Source organism: Dendroctonus ponderosae, unplaced genomic scaffold (assembly GCF_020466585.1).
Source record: "Dendroctonus ponderosae isolate FM_Combo_2020 unplaced genomic scaffold, Dpon_F_20191213v2 Dpon_F_20191213_6, whole genome shotgun sequence".
NCBI classification, from domain to species: domain Eukaryota; kingdom Metazoa; phylum Arthropoda; class Insecta; order Coleoptera; family Curculionidae; genus Dendroctonus; species Dendroctonus ponderosae.
Window position 1 is genome coordinate 952040 of NW_026018814.1, and position 13018 is coordinate 965057.

General features: G+C 41.5%; 7 protein-coding genes across 10 annotated transcripts; 2 read left to right on the forward strand and 5 right to left on the reverse strand.

The window, feature by feature from the left end:
- Positions 1-131: 131 nt before the first annotated feature.
- LOC109536399 (rabenosyn-5) lies at positions 132-1870 on the reverse strand. Its single transcript, XM_019902590.2, has 7 exons — positions 1799-1870; positions 1594-1737; positions 1280-1539; positions 1076-1226; positions 612-1024; positions 388-562; positions 132-333 (listed from the first exon to the last, which is right to left on the reverse strand). The coding sequence occupies exons 2-7, from the start codon at positions 1727-1729 to the stop codon at positions 179-181; spliced, it is 1290 nt and encodes a 429-aa protein (XP_019758149.1). The 5' UTR covers positions 1730-1737; positions 1799-1870; the 3' UTR covers positions 132-178.
- Positions 1774-3446, reverse strand: LOC109536400 (replication factor C subunit 3). The gene is made up of 3 exons (XM_019902591.2): positions 2517-3446; positions 2114-2464; positions 1774-2051 (listed from the first exon to the last, which is right to left on the reverse strand). The coding sequence occupies exons 1-3, from the start codon at positions 3111-3113 to the stop codon at positions 1917-1919; spliced, it is 1083 nt and encodes a 360-aa protein (XP_019758150.1). The 5' UTR covers positions 3114-3446; the 3' UTR covers positions 1774-1916.
- Positions 3447-3519: 73 nt separating this feature from the next.
- On the reverse strand, positions 3520-4665 carry LOC109536401 (glutathione S-transferase theta-1). 2 transcript variants are annotated; one of them, XM_019902593.2, is made up of 4 exons: positions 4440-4665; positions 4093-4316; positions 3872-4040; positions 3520-3803 (listed from the first exon to the last, which is right to left on the reverse strand). In XM_019902593.2, the coding sequence occupies exons 2-4, from the start codon at positions 4206-4208 to the stop codon at positions 3543-3545; spliced, it is 546 nt and encodes a 181-aa protein (XP_019758152.2). In that variant the 5' UTR covers positions 4209-4316; positions 4440-4665; the 3' UTR covers positions 3520-3542. The 2 variants fall into 2 exon arrangements, with proteins under 2 accessions (XP_019758152.2, XP_019758151.2); XM_019902592.2 differs by lacking the exon at positions 4440-4665 and having other exon boundaries at positions 4093-4355.
- Positions 4666-4724: 59 nt separating this feature from the next.
- Positions 4725-8448, forward strand: LOC109536398 (exocyst complex component 5). Of its 2 annotated transcripts, none has more exons than XM_048667304.1 (16): positions 4725-4900; positions 5061-5395; positions 5482-5599; positions 5656-5853; positions 5906-5970; positions 6021-6204; positions 6264-6481; positions 6538-6648; positions 6712-6807; positions 6862-7021; positions 7080-7315; positions 7369-7455; positions 7516-7621; positions 7678-7834; positions 8059-8216; positions 8270-8448. In XM_048667304.1, the coding sequence occupies exons 3-16, from the start codon at positions 5558-5560 to the stop codon at positions 8354-8356; spliced, it is 1905 nt and encodes a 634-aa protein (XP_048523261.1). In that variant the 5' UTR covers positions 4725-4900; positions 5061-5395; positions 5482-5557; the 3' UTR covers positions 8357-8448. The 2 variants fall into 2 exon arrangements, with proteins under 2 accessions (XP_048523261.1, XP_019758147.2); XM_019902588.2 differs by having other exon boundaries at positions 5268-5395.
- Positions 8449-8807: 359 nt separating this feature from the next.
- On the forward strand, positions 8808-9500 carry LOC109536478. The gene is made up of 3 exons (XM_019902712.2): positions 8808-9074; positions 9125-9253; positions 9307-9500. The coding sequence occupies exons 1-3, from the start codon at positions 8934-8936 to the stop codon at positions 9370-9372; spliced, it is 336 nt and encodes a 111-aa protein (XP_019758271.1). The 5' UTR covers positions 8808-8933; the 3' UTR covers positions 9373-9500.
- Positions 9484-10165, reverse strand: LOC109536477. Of its 2 annotated transcripts, none has more exons than XM_019902711.2 (2): positions 10059-10165; positions 9484-9943 (listed from the first exon to the last, which is right to left on the reverse strand). In XM_019902711.2, the coding sequence occupies exon 2, from the start codon at positions 9934-9936 to the stop codon at positions 9574-9576; it is 363 nt and encodes a 120-aa protein (XP_019758270.1). In that variant the 5' UTR covers positions 9937-9943; positions 10059-10165; the 3' UTR covers positions 9484-9573. The 2 variants fall into 2 exon arrangements, with proteins under 2 accessions (XP_019758270.1, XP_048523543.1); XM_048667586.1 differs by lacking the exon at positions 10059-10165 and adding an exon at positions 9999-10021.
- A 671-nt stretch (positions 10166-10836) lies between these two features.
- On the reverse strand, positions 10837-12624 carry LOC109536480. Its single transcript, XM_019902713.2, has 2 exons — positions 12480-12624; positions 10837-12170 (listed from the first exon to the last, which is right to left on the reverse strand). Exons 1-2 carry the CDS (start codon positions 12556-12558, stop codon positions 11029-11031), a joined length of 1221 nt encoding a protein of 406 aa, XP_019758272.2. The 5' UTR covers positions 12559-12624; the 3' UTR covers positions 10837-11028.
- Positions 12625-13018: the final 394 nt, after the last annotated feature.

Genomic DNA, 13018 nt, shown 5'->3' on the forward strand with positions numbered 1-13018 from the left:
AGCGTTCAAGCAAACCACTTCTGAAGATGCAAGCCACTCGTGCTTGCGAAACGTCAGGAAGAAATTCCATTTTACGACGGCCTAAAAACCCATTAACTCCAGGATTATGCTAATACTAATTCAAAGCGTGATTATTACTTCAAATGGAATGGAGTGATATATTAGGAAAGGTAAGCGTTTAACTAGTGGCTTGCAGTTGCCTGTACGAATCCTGCAGCATGCGCAAGTTCTCCTCCAACGAAACAACTTCCTCAAATCTATGCGCTTTCCGTGCCTGATCAATATAGTTCTTCACTATTCTCATCTGCTCGATCAGCGGATGTTCTTCGGAAGCTGCAAACAAGTATTCACCAGCTTTTGTTAACTACAGTCTAGAATAGTTCGCACCTTCCGCTTCTTTGGCTGGAGCTGGTGACCATCCAGTGGTCACAGTAACTGTTTGAACCGGTTGCGCTCCTGCAGGATACGCGCCGCTGTCTTCCTTGAAGCTCAGACTAAGTTTCTGTCGGATTTTCTCCAGTTCGGCCACACTAGGAGGAGCAGGCAGCGTAAGCAACGAATCCTAAAACTCATCAAGTTCAGCAAATGGACAGATGTGGTGGAAAACCCACCTTGATGTAGTTGGAGGTGGATTTTCTGATGTTGCTCTGAACCACTGCGGCTTTCGGAGTGTTGGAGTCGACCATTTCTGTTGCGATTTTTTTGCTGAGAGTGTCGATCATTTGGGCTTTTTCCGCAATCAGAGAGCGCAACGCCTGGACGTCTTGCAACAGAAACGTCGTCTCTCCAGATGTTAGTGAATTAAACATTTTGTTATACAGTTCAACTGAGGACTGGATTTGCTTCTTATTGCCTTGCAGAAGCGAGTACAGTTGCCAGATGGTCGGCTTAACCATCTGATCGATTTGCGCTTTTCTCCTGCACTCCAGCATGTCTAAGCAATGGCTGCATATCCGCAAAGTGTCTGAGTCTTTCGATAGATATTCCCGGTCGCTTACATTGTTTAATGGGGCAACAATCGCGTCTGAAATCCCAAATTTGATGCAACTTACAAAATTGGGCGAAAAGTACGTACGTGCCGCTTCAAAAGGGAGAAAATGGGAACAGTTGTTGCACATTATGGTCCCGCAAAGCCTGCAATGGTGCTGCCTTCTGGCGATGTTGAAGCTGGCGGCGCATGAGGGGCATCTAGTGACTGTTGATCCATCTAGCCAAACCACTAATTCCTGAAATAAGCATACATTTCAACGGGTTTTCAGCTATTGGAACCTCGTATTACCTGCTCCTGTTGCTTCCTGTCCGATCCATAAGTCCTTAGCAGTCTATCCAGTCTAATAATCAGCTTGTTAGTTTCGGTAGTCCGGTGGTCCAGTCGCTCCCTCCTGATTTCCTTGAAGTAGTTGGTGTGACGTTGCGAGGGGCCGGGCTCCTGTGGATCACTTGAGTCCAAGTAGAACTTTTCCTGGGTGAGCTCTTTGAAAGTTTGCAATTCCTGGTCGTCCAATTTCAGGATTTTCTTTTTGGCCTTTCCATAGATGCCTAGGGAAAGTCCCAATGAGGCTTGAGAGAGGAGTGAAGCCGCTACTCATCTACCTTTGAGGGACTTTAGAAACTCCTGGTCCTCAGAATGCTGGTCTTGAAAATGGTTTAGCAGATTGCTGGGCGATCGCATGTCTTTGTGGCAGATGGGGCACAAGAACCCCTCTTGGATCTCACTGCATTCTGCCATGGCTGTTTCTTTGGCCAGTTGGAGTATTAATTAAACAAACGGGGCTGCTTTGGTAAATATATTTCTAACCTGCAAGCGGGAGTTTCACAAACACAAACAGCTGAATTGTCAGAGGCCCACTAGGGTTGGCAACGCTGTGTGGTAGTGAGGTTCTTTAATAATTTCAGACTTAAATAATGGAGAATTTTTAAAATCCTTGCATTAGGCTTTTGAGGTGTCGCTGATAAAGGCACATAAACTTGGTGACGAAGGCTTCGAGATGCACTATGTGTTTGTTTCCTTGGGTCATCCTGTACTCATACAAGGCAGCTTCTCTTAAAACCTGCAGCATGGGAAAAACATTTTTAATTAACATTTTTTTACTTTCAGTTGGCAAGTTCTCACCTGCGGGATGATGTGTTTATCGCACTTCATCAGGAGGGCAGTCAACAGTTCTTTGAGAACAATTTCTGGAGGAATGCCATTGGATAGAAGTTCATACAAACGCTCACGAACCGCCATCAGATTTTCTATGCTCTGCTCACTGGTGATCAAGCTGGCGGTTTGTACAACAAAGACCTTCCAGTCTGGTTCAGGGATAGGGAGAGGCTCGCCGACTTGCTCAGAGAGGTCCCCATGCTCCATCTTGTATACCTCGCAAATGAGCAACGCTCTCCTCAAGTTGCCATTCACTGCGGTCGCTATTTGCTCAGCTAACTCAGGCCGCAGTTCCAAGTCTTCTTTTTCGCAGGTGCTCTGAAAATGCCATCAGCTACACCCTGCTGCAACTGAAGCTGCCAGCGCTTACCTGTAAAATAGTGGCTATTTCAGACACACTTGGAGCCGCCACTCTTATGGGAAGACATCGCGATTGAATAGCGGGAATAACCGGAGATAAGGACGTGGCACATAGAATAAGCCTGCAATTGGCCGAATACTTTTCCATCGTCCGTCTCAGGGCATGCTGAGCGTCTTTGGTCAGATTATCCACTTCAGTTAGCAGCACCACCTTAAAGTCCCGCTGGTTTCCGGTCATCCCAATCTGCTGGGTTTGCGCGATGTTTTTAATCAAATCCATCACCACCACCCGATCGTAGATCCCCACATCGGACGGATTGATCTCAATGTGATAATTGCTGTTCACAGTCATAATTTCAACTTTCTTGTTTGAGGGAGTTGTCACTGTAATCGGTTCCATCTTCAAACGCTCCACTCCAGGCCCGAACAGCTCCTTCAGGATGCACATAATGCGGGTCTTCTTCCCGGCCCCACTGGGGCCATATACCAAGAGATGTGGAAAGTCACTGTGCTCAACTAGATTCTTCAGCTCTTCAGCTTGTTGGATGTGATAGTCCAGAGCGGACAGCTCTTTGGGTCGGTATTTGTCCACCCATAACATACTCATGTTGCTTTCACGTTTTTTAATGGAAAGACAAACAATCGACTAGTGTGACAACCGCCAAAATTTTTCTAGGTTATATTTCTTGTTTTGATCACTGTCTCGTTGTCATTGCAATCAGGTTGAAACGTTTTTGCAGGAGATTAACATGAGACTCAAACTTCAAAAGAGCTCAGTTTGGCTCAATTAATCTCCTGTAATCGAGAAGCTTCATAGTCAATTTGCAGTGTATTTTCCTTAAGATTTCAATAATGTTCAAGGTGCTGACCGTGGTATATCACGTAAGCCAGATTATTTCCATGGCAACGTGTGTAGTGCGCTCACTGTTGCTCGCAACAAGTGTGACAACGAAAGTCATTGGTGGCAAATTGGGGGGAGCGACCAATAAGGTGGCAATAAATAAAATGCCCGATAAAAACAAATGCTTAAAATAGGTTATAATTTAGATTGACTGTTTTTTGCCACTAATCGGTTTAAAACAGCATGGGCTTCTGAATAGACTGGATTGCATTCTTCCCGGACCCTCTCCAGCCAGGCCTTTAAAATCGGGCGGTCTTTCGTGACATCATAAGCCGCTAATCGAGTTTGCTCCAATTCACTGGCCGCAAAAATGTCGGCCACTGAAATGCTGTCGCCTGCTATATATTTTAGCTCTGGCGATAGCCAGAGTTCTTCCAGTTGATCCAGGCAAGTAACCTGGAAATCTTCGAATAGAATGGCTAATGACAAACAGCAGGAGAGGGACAACAAGGGTTCAAAAGTACCAAATTTGATTCGAGTTTCGCCAATTCGGTTTCGTCTGGGGGTGATTTAGTCATGGCAGGAATAATGTACTTGTAAAAGAAGTATGTGGCGCACGGCTGTCTGGTGTTTACATGTTGCCAGGCTAGGTATTCATCCACTCGAGCTTGGGCCTTACTTTCAGCAGGATACCTAGATTAAGGACGATTAGTCGGATAGTGAAAAACTGGCAAATATTACCTACCATTTGTCTGGAATGAGATCCCGATATTCCCGAGCCAAATAGCTGACAATTGCCACACTTTCAGCCAGCTTAAAGTCCCCGTGATGGATGAAGGGAACCTTCTGGAATCGGTTCATGGACGCCTTGAAGTCTTCAGTTTGATGCTCGCCTGTTCGCAAAGCCACTGGGCAGCTCTGGAAAGGGATGTTGGCCACTTTCAGAAAAATGTACACAGCCCTGCTGGGCTGTGAAAGTAAGTCATAGTAGCACTTCAGAACAGGCATTTTGCGATTGGTTAACCCTGATAACTCGAACTGTAAACATGTTTACAATCAGGAATTAGTTCCTGATACTGTTCATGTACTTACTGTCTTCAAAAACTAGGACAGAGACTTCGTGTAAGCACCAAGAGCGACTAAACAGGTTTTAAGTTATAGTGGAAAGTAGAAAAACAGCCGACTGGTGGGCATAACAAGTATTTTCAGGGTGCTTTGCGAATTTCTCACACAAGTGCAAAGTCCAGTCTGGCTGTGAGATGAACAACAAAAAACTTGATTTTAAAAATATTGACGAGGGCAGTTTCAGCCACAGAACAACCCTCTTTTTGGGGTTATTTTATGGTTTCAGCTTCTCGGCCATCCTGAATACACAGACCTCACAATCACAGACTTGCCTTCATCTATGTCAATCAGCTGTTTGTGTTTATGACTGATTTGTTTTCATTTTTTGGTGCATGCAATTTTCGCTTTTGTAATCTTTTTTATATATTTCTGTGCGGAAGCGGACACATTTCAAGATGATGCAACAATACATTAAGGAGCTGGAACAGGTAGAGTGCAGTAAAGTAACGGAACTGAAATGAAAGGTTAAAGTCCCCCAAAACCAAACGCTAAAATTTCTGGATATAAGGGAATATTGACGAAAATTTAGTTTACAAAAATGTTTAGGTCAGTTAGGTCCTCACGAATTTAACAATGCCCTCCCTATAGATGCTTATCTTATGGATCAGGAGCGAATTTTCGCGAGAGAAAAGTGATCAGAGCCCCTATTTCCACAAGCAAGACAACTAGAAAATGTCGATCGAAGACTAGATCTATAAGTAGAGGGTTTTGTTGACCAAACCAGGTCGACACCTAAGCAAAAACCATCTGTTCTAAGGAAAGCTGTTTTTGCTAATTTTTAAACCGTTTTTCAAGGAGCCATTTGATGCTGAAGAGTTTGTAGAGCGGCTGGCCTGGAGAACGATTGCCGAAACCAAAACAGAGGGCGATGAAGGAGATATAAATCCTTCGTTATTACATGACTCGTTTGTGCAGGCAATCAAGTAAATAACTATAACAGTAAATAATTTGTTCTGCCTTAACTGGGACGCAAACAGAAGAAAGCCGAATAAAATTACGCTTGTTCCAGAGATTTGACTCTGTTGCAAGAACGCCAACAGAAAAAGTGCGAGAGACTGGAGTCAGTGGTAAGGGAAGATGAGGCGATGTTTTTTCAGGAAATCTACACCTTGCTGGAACAAAACAAGGTAAGCAAACCGAGTAATGCCAGCGGCGATTTTTAAAGCCGATATCCACTTTGCAGCAATCAATTGATACATTCCAAGAGCTGGACAGCAAGATTAACCATGTAGCCACTAAGGTGCTTCATCTTGGAGACCAACTGGATAGTGTTAATGGCCCTAGAGCTCGCGTGGTCGATGCCCATAAGCTGATGAGCCATTTGAGCGAGTTCCTGTCTAATGGGCCGCTAACTAGCTCCATATTCAACGATCCTTATCGAGTATGAAGTTCATTAAATCACCTCAACTCTCCAATCGATCCAAAATCTTTAGGTCGACGAAGCCGCCGATGTAATTCAGAAGCTGTTTCTGATCTCCCAAGATTTGCCTTCGCCCAAGTAAGTGCCAGCTCACACGGAAACTCCAGTTGCTGATGCTTTCACTGTAGGTTTGAGAGCGTGAAAAGGAAGATCGAGCGAACCTACTCAGACATTGAAAAAGCCTTGATTGAGGACTTCGTAAGAGCGATGAGTAAAGAGGATCTAATTCGAATGAAGGCAATTGCGAATGTTTTATCGCAATTCAAGGGCTATTCGCAGTGCGTGGATGCCTACATTGATCAGAGCCAGATGGTACGCACCCTATTAATATATCTAAGAAAACATCTAACAGTTAAGCTCGGATCTTTAAGGGCTGCCTTCTAAGCAAGGACATCTTTGCCAATCTGCTTCCGTTGTGCAAACACAACTACGAGATTATTAAGGAGGTTTTCAATAACCCGGAGCAAGTTATGGCCAAGTTCGTTCTGAATTTGTACCAACTGAAGCTGTCTGACTATGTGGAGTCGCGGTTGAGCTCCAAAGTGGGCAGTTACGAGTACCTGCAGATTTTATACGAGCTGTATTCCAAGTAGGGGTTTATGCGTTATTCCACTGGCGCAAGGCTAATTTCATGTTTGTTTGCAGAACCAATCAGTTTTCCAGCGAACTGAGCGTGTATAATCTTGGAAGTGATCAGAACTACCTCACAAAGCTCACTACGAAAATCTTCAATAAATACATCAATGATTACATCCAGTAAGTGATTTGGTTTAATTTTGTTGAACTTTCCCTTTGGAAAATGGGTATTTTGTTTTGCAGAATCGAATTGAAATGTTTAAAAGAACGCTGCACGCACAATTTGCAGAAATACTACGACAGCAAAAGCCACCAAAAAAAGCAGATACAAAGCGGCGGGTAAGTACAAGCGCATAATGAAAAAATCGTGGCATATTGATTGTTTTTTTGAAGCTTCCAAGATTTGAGAAGAGATTTACAGGCCGTTATCGGCACAAGAGCCAACATTAATATTGCCCAAATCGAAAACTATGGGGGAGAGACTTTTTTGGCTGAAGAGTTGGCGATTATGATATTGCAAGACACCAAGCATGCCTTTCTCCGCTGTCAGCTTGTGAGTGAAGCAACAATTTTCCTCGACTTTTGGATTGCATCTAACGAAAATTTAATAGCTTTCCAGGCCCGAGGACAAATCGAGCAATGCGTCCAAGATATTAACGACTTTAGTGAATAGTTTGCTGATCGAACACGTGGACTATGCGGTTGAGCTGGGCCTTCATGCTATTCCAGTGGTCGAAGGCGCGAAGAATCCACCTGTTTTGTATTTCTTCACAATCGTCCATCAATGCAACAATATCACCCATCTGGTGGAGAAACAATTCATGGATCTGGTGCTTCCTTTAATTACGTAAGTGGCGATACCCGAAAACCATTCACTGGTAAAGGTTCTGATGTGTTCAGGAATACGCCAGTATATAACGAATGCATCCAAAAGAAGAAGTTTGTCTTGGAAGACATGGAGCGTAAAGTGAACTTAGGGTTAGACAGGTGATTTTATAGTTGCCCCTTAGTGAGGCGGTTATAGATTATCCGTTGCGGTTGTTCTAGATGCTTAAATGCGGTGACTGCTTGGATGAAGCTGTACTTGCAGGCCGAGCAGAAGAAGGGCGATTTTAAGCCAGAAACCGACGATTTTGATACAGTGGCCTCACCGGTAACACCGCTTTAATTTTAATAATTTTTAATTTGAATGTCGAGTCGCTTTTTTAGGCCTGTAAAGCAGTCTGTCAGTATATTTCCAGTATTATAAAGCAAATGAAGACTAATCTGGATGGGAACAATGTAACGGCGGTTTTGGAAGAACTTGGGGTGCGGCTGCACCGAACCATTTACGATCACATGTTGCAATTTCAATATAACACTGCAGGTATTTATGATGCGAATGAAATTCTCAGTATATTGGGATTTAGGCATCTTTTCTGTACAGTAAAAATTTCAAGTCGCTGTATGTTTGGGATTAGAAGTTAGGAATGTTGAAAGTAGAACCTGCAATTGTGAAAAAAACGCGCAAAAATCAGTATTTAGAGCTACTCAAATAAAAGTTTGGAAGAACTTTTTTAGGTATTTTTTTAAAATGATTGTTTCTATCAGGGGCGATGGTGGCAATATGCGATTTAAACGAGTACAGATCCTGCACCAAATCGCTGGGTCCTTTGGTGATTGAATTGTTTGAAACGTTGCACGCTCTGTGCAATTTGCTGCTGGTAAAAGCGGAAAATCTGCATCAAGTCTGTTCCGAGGATTCCTTGGTGAGAATTTTCGATATTTTGTCGCTTTTTTTTCAATTTATTTCTTTTTACAGGTAAATTTGGAAAAATCCATCCTGGACAACTTTATTCAACTACGTACCGATTTTAAAACTCAAAAGTTAACAATATTTAAAGTGTAAGCAAAATCAAAATACGAAAATTATGTCGAAGAGTATTTAATTAAACTAATAATGTTAATAATTTTTGCCTGAAAATAAAAAATCTGGTTTAATGTATAAGATTTATTTTAAACAATGGTTTATGCGCAACGTAAATTTTAAATAACTTTGATTCTATCAAGCCTGTTTTTTAACTTCCCACGTTTCGGCACATTTATTTGCGCCTCCTGAATATTTTTGGGGTATTTTCCGTAAAAATCGCCGTAATATTTTCGGGGCAACATTTTTCTAGTGGCGTTGCAAGAATGGGAAAAAACCCTTTTTGTTTTATTTTTTTGACCCAAATTTTTTACGGAACTCTTTTCTACTAGTTCCATGTCAGGCTATAAAACAAGATCAGCTGTATAATTAAAAATTATATTTTTGGAATAGTTGGAAACAACTCCAACTGCAACATCCCTAATAGGGATGTTGTCAAATGAAGCTAGACTCTGGTGAGATGTCCTTGATGGCAATAACCTAACAAGCCTTCTGTCATGAATAAAAACATTCAGAGAAAAACATTGTGAGTTAATAGTTGTTAGTGCGGGTAATTAAAATGGGGAGCATAAACCAGGCTAGAAAAGTCGGCTACATATGCCGCCTGTGCTCCAACTTGAAGCGTGTAGTCATTCACATGTATACAGGCAAAGCGAAAAACTTGCAGTTACTTGACAACTTGAAACTACTTCCTATTACGGTAAGTTTCCCAGCATTTTCTAGTTCTGTGTACCATCCAGTTCTTTTCAGTTAAATAGATATGATAGTTTGCCCAAAACCGTATGCGAAAACTGTATAATTAAGCTTAAGAAGCAGGCTCGATTGTTGATGTTGATTCGAAAAAGCAACAGTGCTTACAAGGTCCACAAAGAACTTCATGTAAGTTGTAGGTAGAAAGTCAACTATAGAAATCAGCAATTTTGTAATTTCAGACCCAGAACGAGTGTCCAGTGCATTGCCCTTTCTATGAATTTTACGGAAGATCCGAACCGTCATAAGTGTATTGATCTCCAATAATTTCAAACAGTGTGTGTACTTTTTAAACTTGAGTTCCGTTTTTGCTTTGGTTTTAGGATGAACTGTTGGGAGAAATAAAACTGCCCAGGAGATCTGTTTAGTATCTAAATTCGTCATTTTATTGTGCTAACTAGGTCAGTACCTATATCGAACGCTTTCTATTATACTGACACGAGTAAAGACTACGAAGGATATCGTTTCAGCAACATGTTTAGTTGCTTGGCAGATAGATTGCGTTCACCTGGAGTTAAAATCCCTTTCATATCCCGCTCCGACTTTTGCTTCTTATCGGACGTGTAGGTGGAGTAGCACTTTTGAAACGATGTGATTTCTTTGCCGCATGGTTGCTGTTGGAACTCGCTGTTTGAAAGACATGCGAATAAAATCGACATTTCGTAGAGGCAACTTAGGTTCGACATCTTGTTGCCTTTCCCCGAGACACCCGGTTTCAGTTTGAGGGGCAAAATCTCCTTAAATGGTACTGGCTCTTGGGGCCTAGCTCGGGCCTTTTGCTTGACGCCCATCAAGGAAGTGAACAGCCTCATTTTCAACCTGAAATTAGCCCCAGTTTACATAACCATGTTTGACTATTTTCTGCCAATAGTACAAAGTTTTCTTCAGGTGATGAGAACTTTTATTGTCTTACGGCAGTATGGGTGCTAATTACCTTGAAATCTGATCTAAAGTTAACTAACTTTTGGGATTTGGCGGAAATTTGAGGTTACTTCCTCTGCTTCGAAGAAAACTCGTCTGCCTCTAACCTATATTAAAGTAGAGGGGTTCTGGGATTTTCTGACAACTTGTCATTAAATAGTTACAAATTTTGAATAGTTGAACCATAAATAAGTGTAATTAGTGTTAATTTTTATAGTTTTTTCGCTCAGTGAAATTCACTTGTTCCTAAGATAACAAAGAACGGGTGCGACTTACCGCGAGGTACTTAGATTTTCATTTCTAGCTTTAGAAGCACAAAGTGCAAGGAAAAAGTCTGTCTGTCGTCGCAGATTTTCAAAAATTGTGTATCCCCACAGTATTAAACCACCGCCCCCCATGGAACTTTTTTGCAATATTTCCAAACGCTTTGTAGTAAACTTTGGTATTTTCACATGGTTTGCTTGCAACATTTTCTAATTTTTCAACGAAATAAAGTGTTCAAATCCAAACAATTAAGATCCTGGTCACTTTAGCCTATTATTGTTTCATTAAAAATAATCAAAATTAGTTCCTGGGTTTCAGTCATTTATTGTCTTTATTTATCAATTAAAATACGTTTCGGTGTATTTTTCCACCATCATCAGTTTTTATGTGTAGCGTTGTTGCTGCTTTAAGTCTTGGTATACATTTTGAAATGTACTTAATTCATTAATTTTGATTTGGAATTGAAACACGGTCAGGAAAGTATACACAATTAAAAATAATGTGCTTAATTTAAAAAATAAACAAAATTAGAAAGAAAAATACACTTTATTGTATGCACCTCCTAAGGTATAACTCCTTAAATCTAAAAAGAATACCGTGAACTTTCAATCAACCGTATAAAGTACAATCAATGCCTTATTTATGTTGGTTCTCTCATCATCTCATTCTCTTATAAAACTGGTGACAAATGATAAAAAAAGCGTCTGATAAAACTGATCTTATGGATGTTTTTCAACTTTTATTTTCAAAGTAGTGGATTCCGTCGTTTGGGTTAAACTCCGTTGATGGTTTTGCATATTTGCAGCATTGGGAATTGCAGGGGGAAATTGTAGGATGTTTGATGGTGCTTTTCGCTTTGCAGCATCTGAACTATCGACCGAATGCCCTTCTGCATTTCTCGTTGGGTTCATAGGAATGGAAAATTGCTTATCGCCATTATCAAGAAACGGTTTTTGACCATTATCTGATTGATGGGCGACAAATTGTAGCATGGCTGATTGTGCTTTTCGCTTTGCAGCCTTGGTACGTTTCCGCTTAATACGCCCAGGTGGTAAAGTACCCGATGTGGATGCCTGAGGATCGGTCTTTAATGCCATGTTATTCATCGCTGAATTACCATTCCCATTGCGGGTGATCGTCGGTGTGTGAGATTGGGATGGAGGCTTTGGAGTTGATGTACTCTGAGCGTTCGTATTACTCACTGGTGCGTTGTTTTGAACATTGTGTTTTATCGGTTGAGTGTCCATAGTTGGCAATGAGGTGTTGACTTTAATCTGCGGTTTTCTGATCCATTCAGCCAGGCAATTTCCAAACAGCATGTCATCGTATGGAAGCGCCCGCATTTGTCCCGATCTCAATCCTACTTTGGCCAGAGGCGTAAGCAACCTTCGCCGATGTACCGATATGGAGTGGAAAACATCCGAAAATATTTTGATCGGATCGCTAATAGTGGCCAGTTCCTCCCTCGCCACCTCGCTTCGATCCAGTCTGCTTCTTTCGTACTGCTGATCCAATGGCACTGCCAGCGCACTTATACCTGCGGCTAGTTGCAACTGCACTTTCCGGAGGAATTCGTCTTTGTTCAAAGCGATTTGATGTGATTCGATCAAGTTCGTTTTAATTTCCGGATTAACTTGGGGCGGATTCAATGCGGAACAATTGCCTAAAAGTGGGTACGACGCTAAGGCAAATTGGCGCGAGTCGTAACTCCTGCCCTTATGCAGGACAGTAGATAGAAGGTCTGATATGTCAGGGTGCACGTTATAGCCCTGATTGGGACCAGTCAAAGGGCTCACAGGTGTCGTATTCAGATTTACCACCGGGACGCCAGAACATTCATCACTTGAATCGTCTGATTCATCTGGAAGGATCAAATAAGAGTATTTTTTTAAAGATATTAAAACATTTCTTTGATAGAAATGGTGTGGAATGTTAAAGTGCATTCACTTATGCAATTACATCGATCTACGGTGAAAAGGCGGTTTGTATATTTCGGTCATTTTACTCGAACTCGGTGAGTGTTTTTTTGCTTAATTTAAAAAAAAACTAGAAATTCGGAGGGTTCGAATTCGAAGAGAGAGATTCGAGAAATTCGATTCAACCGCTTTGTCCATAAAATGTATTTCAGATTTTCGGTCGCAATAAAGCACATCTTGATTTGAATACTTACTTGAGCTGTCTAATAAGTCAAGCAACTTCTGCACTAGTCTCCTGCGTTTTACGGAATCTTTTTTCCGTTGTTTGACCATTTTAATTTAAAAAAACTTAATTTTTTTGGCAGTGGAGCTGACAAGTATGAATTTTGCGAGTGCAAGTGAGGTTAGGTACTCACAGAAATACTGTACCAGTACATAACCAAACTGGCAACGGTGTATCGTTGACCCTTTTTAAAGTCAGCCACGCCCAAGGGTCCTAAAGTATACTCTAGGAACGCCGGTTTTTCTCGCACCCGGTTGCTTTTAAAAGAAATGTACGCACTAATTTTCTGAATTTTTCCAGTATTTTTGTAGGATATTTTTTAGAAAATTTAAAAAAATGTGCTAAGTAGTTCTTTTCGTTATTTTCATTAAAAAAGCCGCGAAAGTTGAATATCACTTGATTGGGTGAAAGATTGTGCCAAACTTTGCTGTGTTACCTCATTTCTCACTCATAGATTGAGCTGCTTGAACGCTCTTTTCTACACCACTGTACAAGGGCGGATCCAGGGGC

Bases quoted from the DNA above. Each gene is read 5' to 3' on its own strand.
- LOC109536477 (XM_019902711.2), bottom strand. From the start codon at position 9,936: ATGAGGCTGTTCACTTCCTTGATGGGCGTCAAGCAAAAGGCCCGAGCT.
- LOC109536480 (XM_019902713.2), bottom strand. From the start codon at position 12,558: ATGGTCAAACAACGGAAAAAAGATTCCGTAAAACGCAGGAGACTAGTG. The intron at 12,171-12,479 runs GTAAGTATTCAA...TGATCCTTCCAG, and splicing joins TGACTTATTAGACAGCTCAA to ATGAATCAGACGATTCAAGT.
- LOC109536398 (XM_019902588.2), top strand. From the start codon at position 4,868: ATGATGCAACAATACATTAAGGAGCTGGAACAG. The intron at 6,205-6,263 runs GTACGCACCCTA...CGGATCTTTAAG, and splicing joins ACATTGATCAGAGCCAGATG to GGCTGCCTTCTAAGCAAGGA. The intron at 7,622-7,677 runs GTAACACCGCTT...TCGCTTTTTTAG, and splicing joins TTGATACAGTGGCCTCACCG to GCCTGTAAAGCAGTCTGTCA.
- LOC109536478 (XM_019902712.2), top strand. From the start codon at position 8,934: ATGGGGAGCATAAACCAGGCTAGAAAAGTCGGCTACATATGCCGCCTG. The intron at 9,075-9,124 runs GTAAGTTTCCCA...AGTTCTTTTCAG, and splicing joins TGAAACTACTTCCTATTACG to TTAAATAGATATGATAGTTT. The intron at 9,254-9,306 runs GTAAGTTGTAGG...TTGTAATTTCAG, and splicing joins AGGTCCACAAAGAACTTCAT to ACCCAGAACGAGTGTCCAGT.
- LOC109536401 (XM_019902592.2), bottom strand. From the start codon at position 4,355: ATGCCTGTTCTGAAGTGCTACTATGACTTACTTTCACAGCCCAGCAGG. The intron at 4,041-4,092 runs GTAGGTAATATT...TCCTTAATCTAG, and splicing joins GATCTCATTCCAGACAAATG to GTATCCTGCTGAAAGTAAGG. The intron at 3,804-3,871 runs GTACTTTTGAAC...GAAGATTTCCAG, and splicing joins CGAAACTCGAATCAAATTTG to GTTACTTGCCTGGATCAACT.
- LOC109536400 (XM_019902591.2), bottom strand. From the start codon at position 3,113: ATGAGTATGTTATGGGTGGACAAATACCGACCCAAAGAGCTGTCCGCT. The intron at 2,465-2,516 runs GTAAGCGCTGGC...TGGCATTTTCAG, and splicing joins AAATAGCCACTATTTTACAG to AGCACCTGCGAAAAAGAAGA. The intron at 2,052-2,113 runs GTGAGAACTTGC...CCCATGCTGCAG, and splicing joins ATAAACACATCATCCCGCAG to GTTTTAAGAGAAGCTGCCTT.
- LOC109536399 (XM_019902590.2), bottom strand. From the start codon at position 1,729: ATGGCAGAATGCAGTGAGATCCAAGAGGGGTTCTTGTGCCCCATCTGC. The intron at 1,227-1,279 runs GTAATACGAGGT...TGCTTATTTCAG, and splicing joins ACAGGAAGCAACAGGAGCAG to GAATTAGTGGTTTGGCTAGA. The intron at 1,025-1,075 runs GTACGTACTTTT...TTGGGATTTCAG, and splicing joins TCTCCCTTTTGAAGCGGCAC to ACGCGATTGTTGCCCCATTA.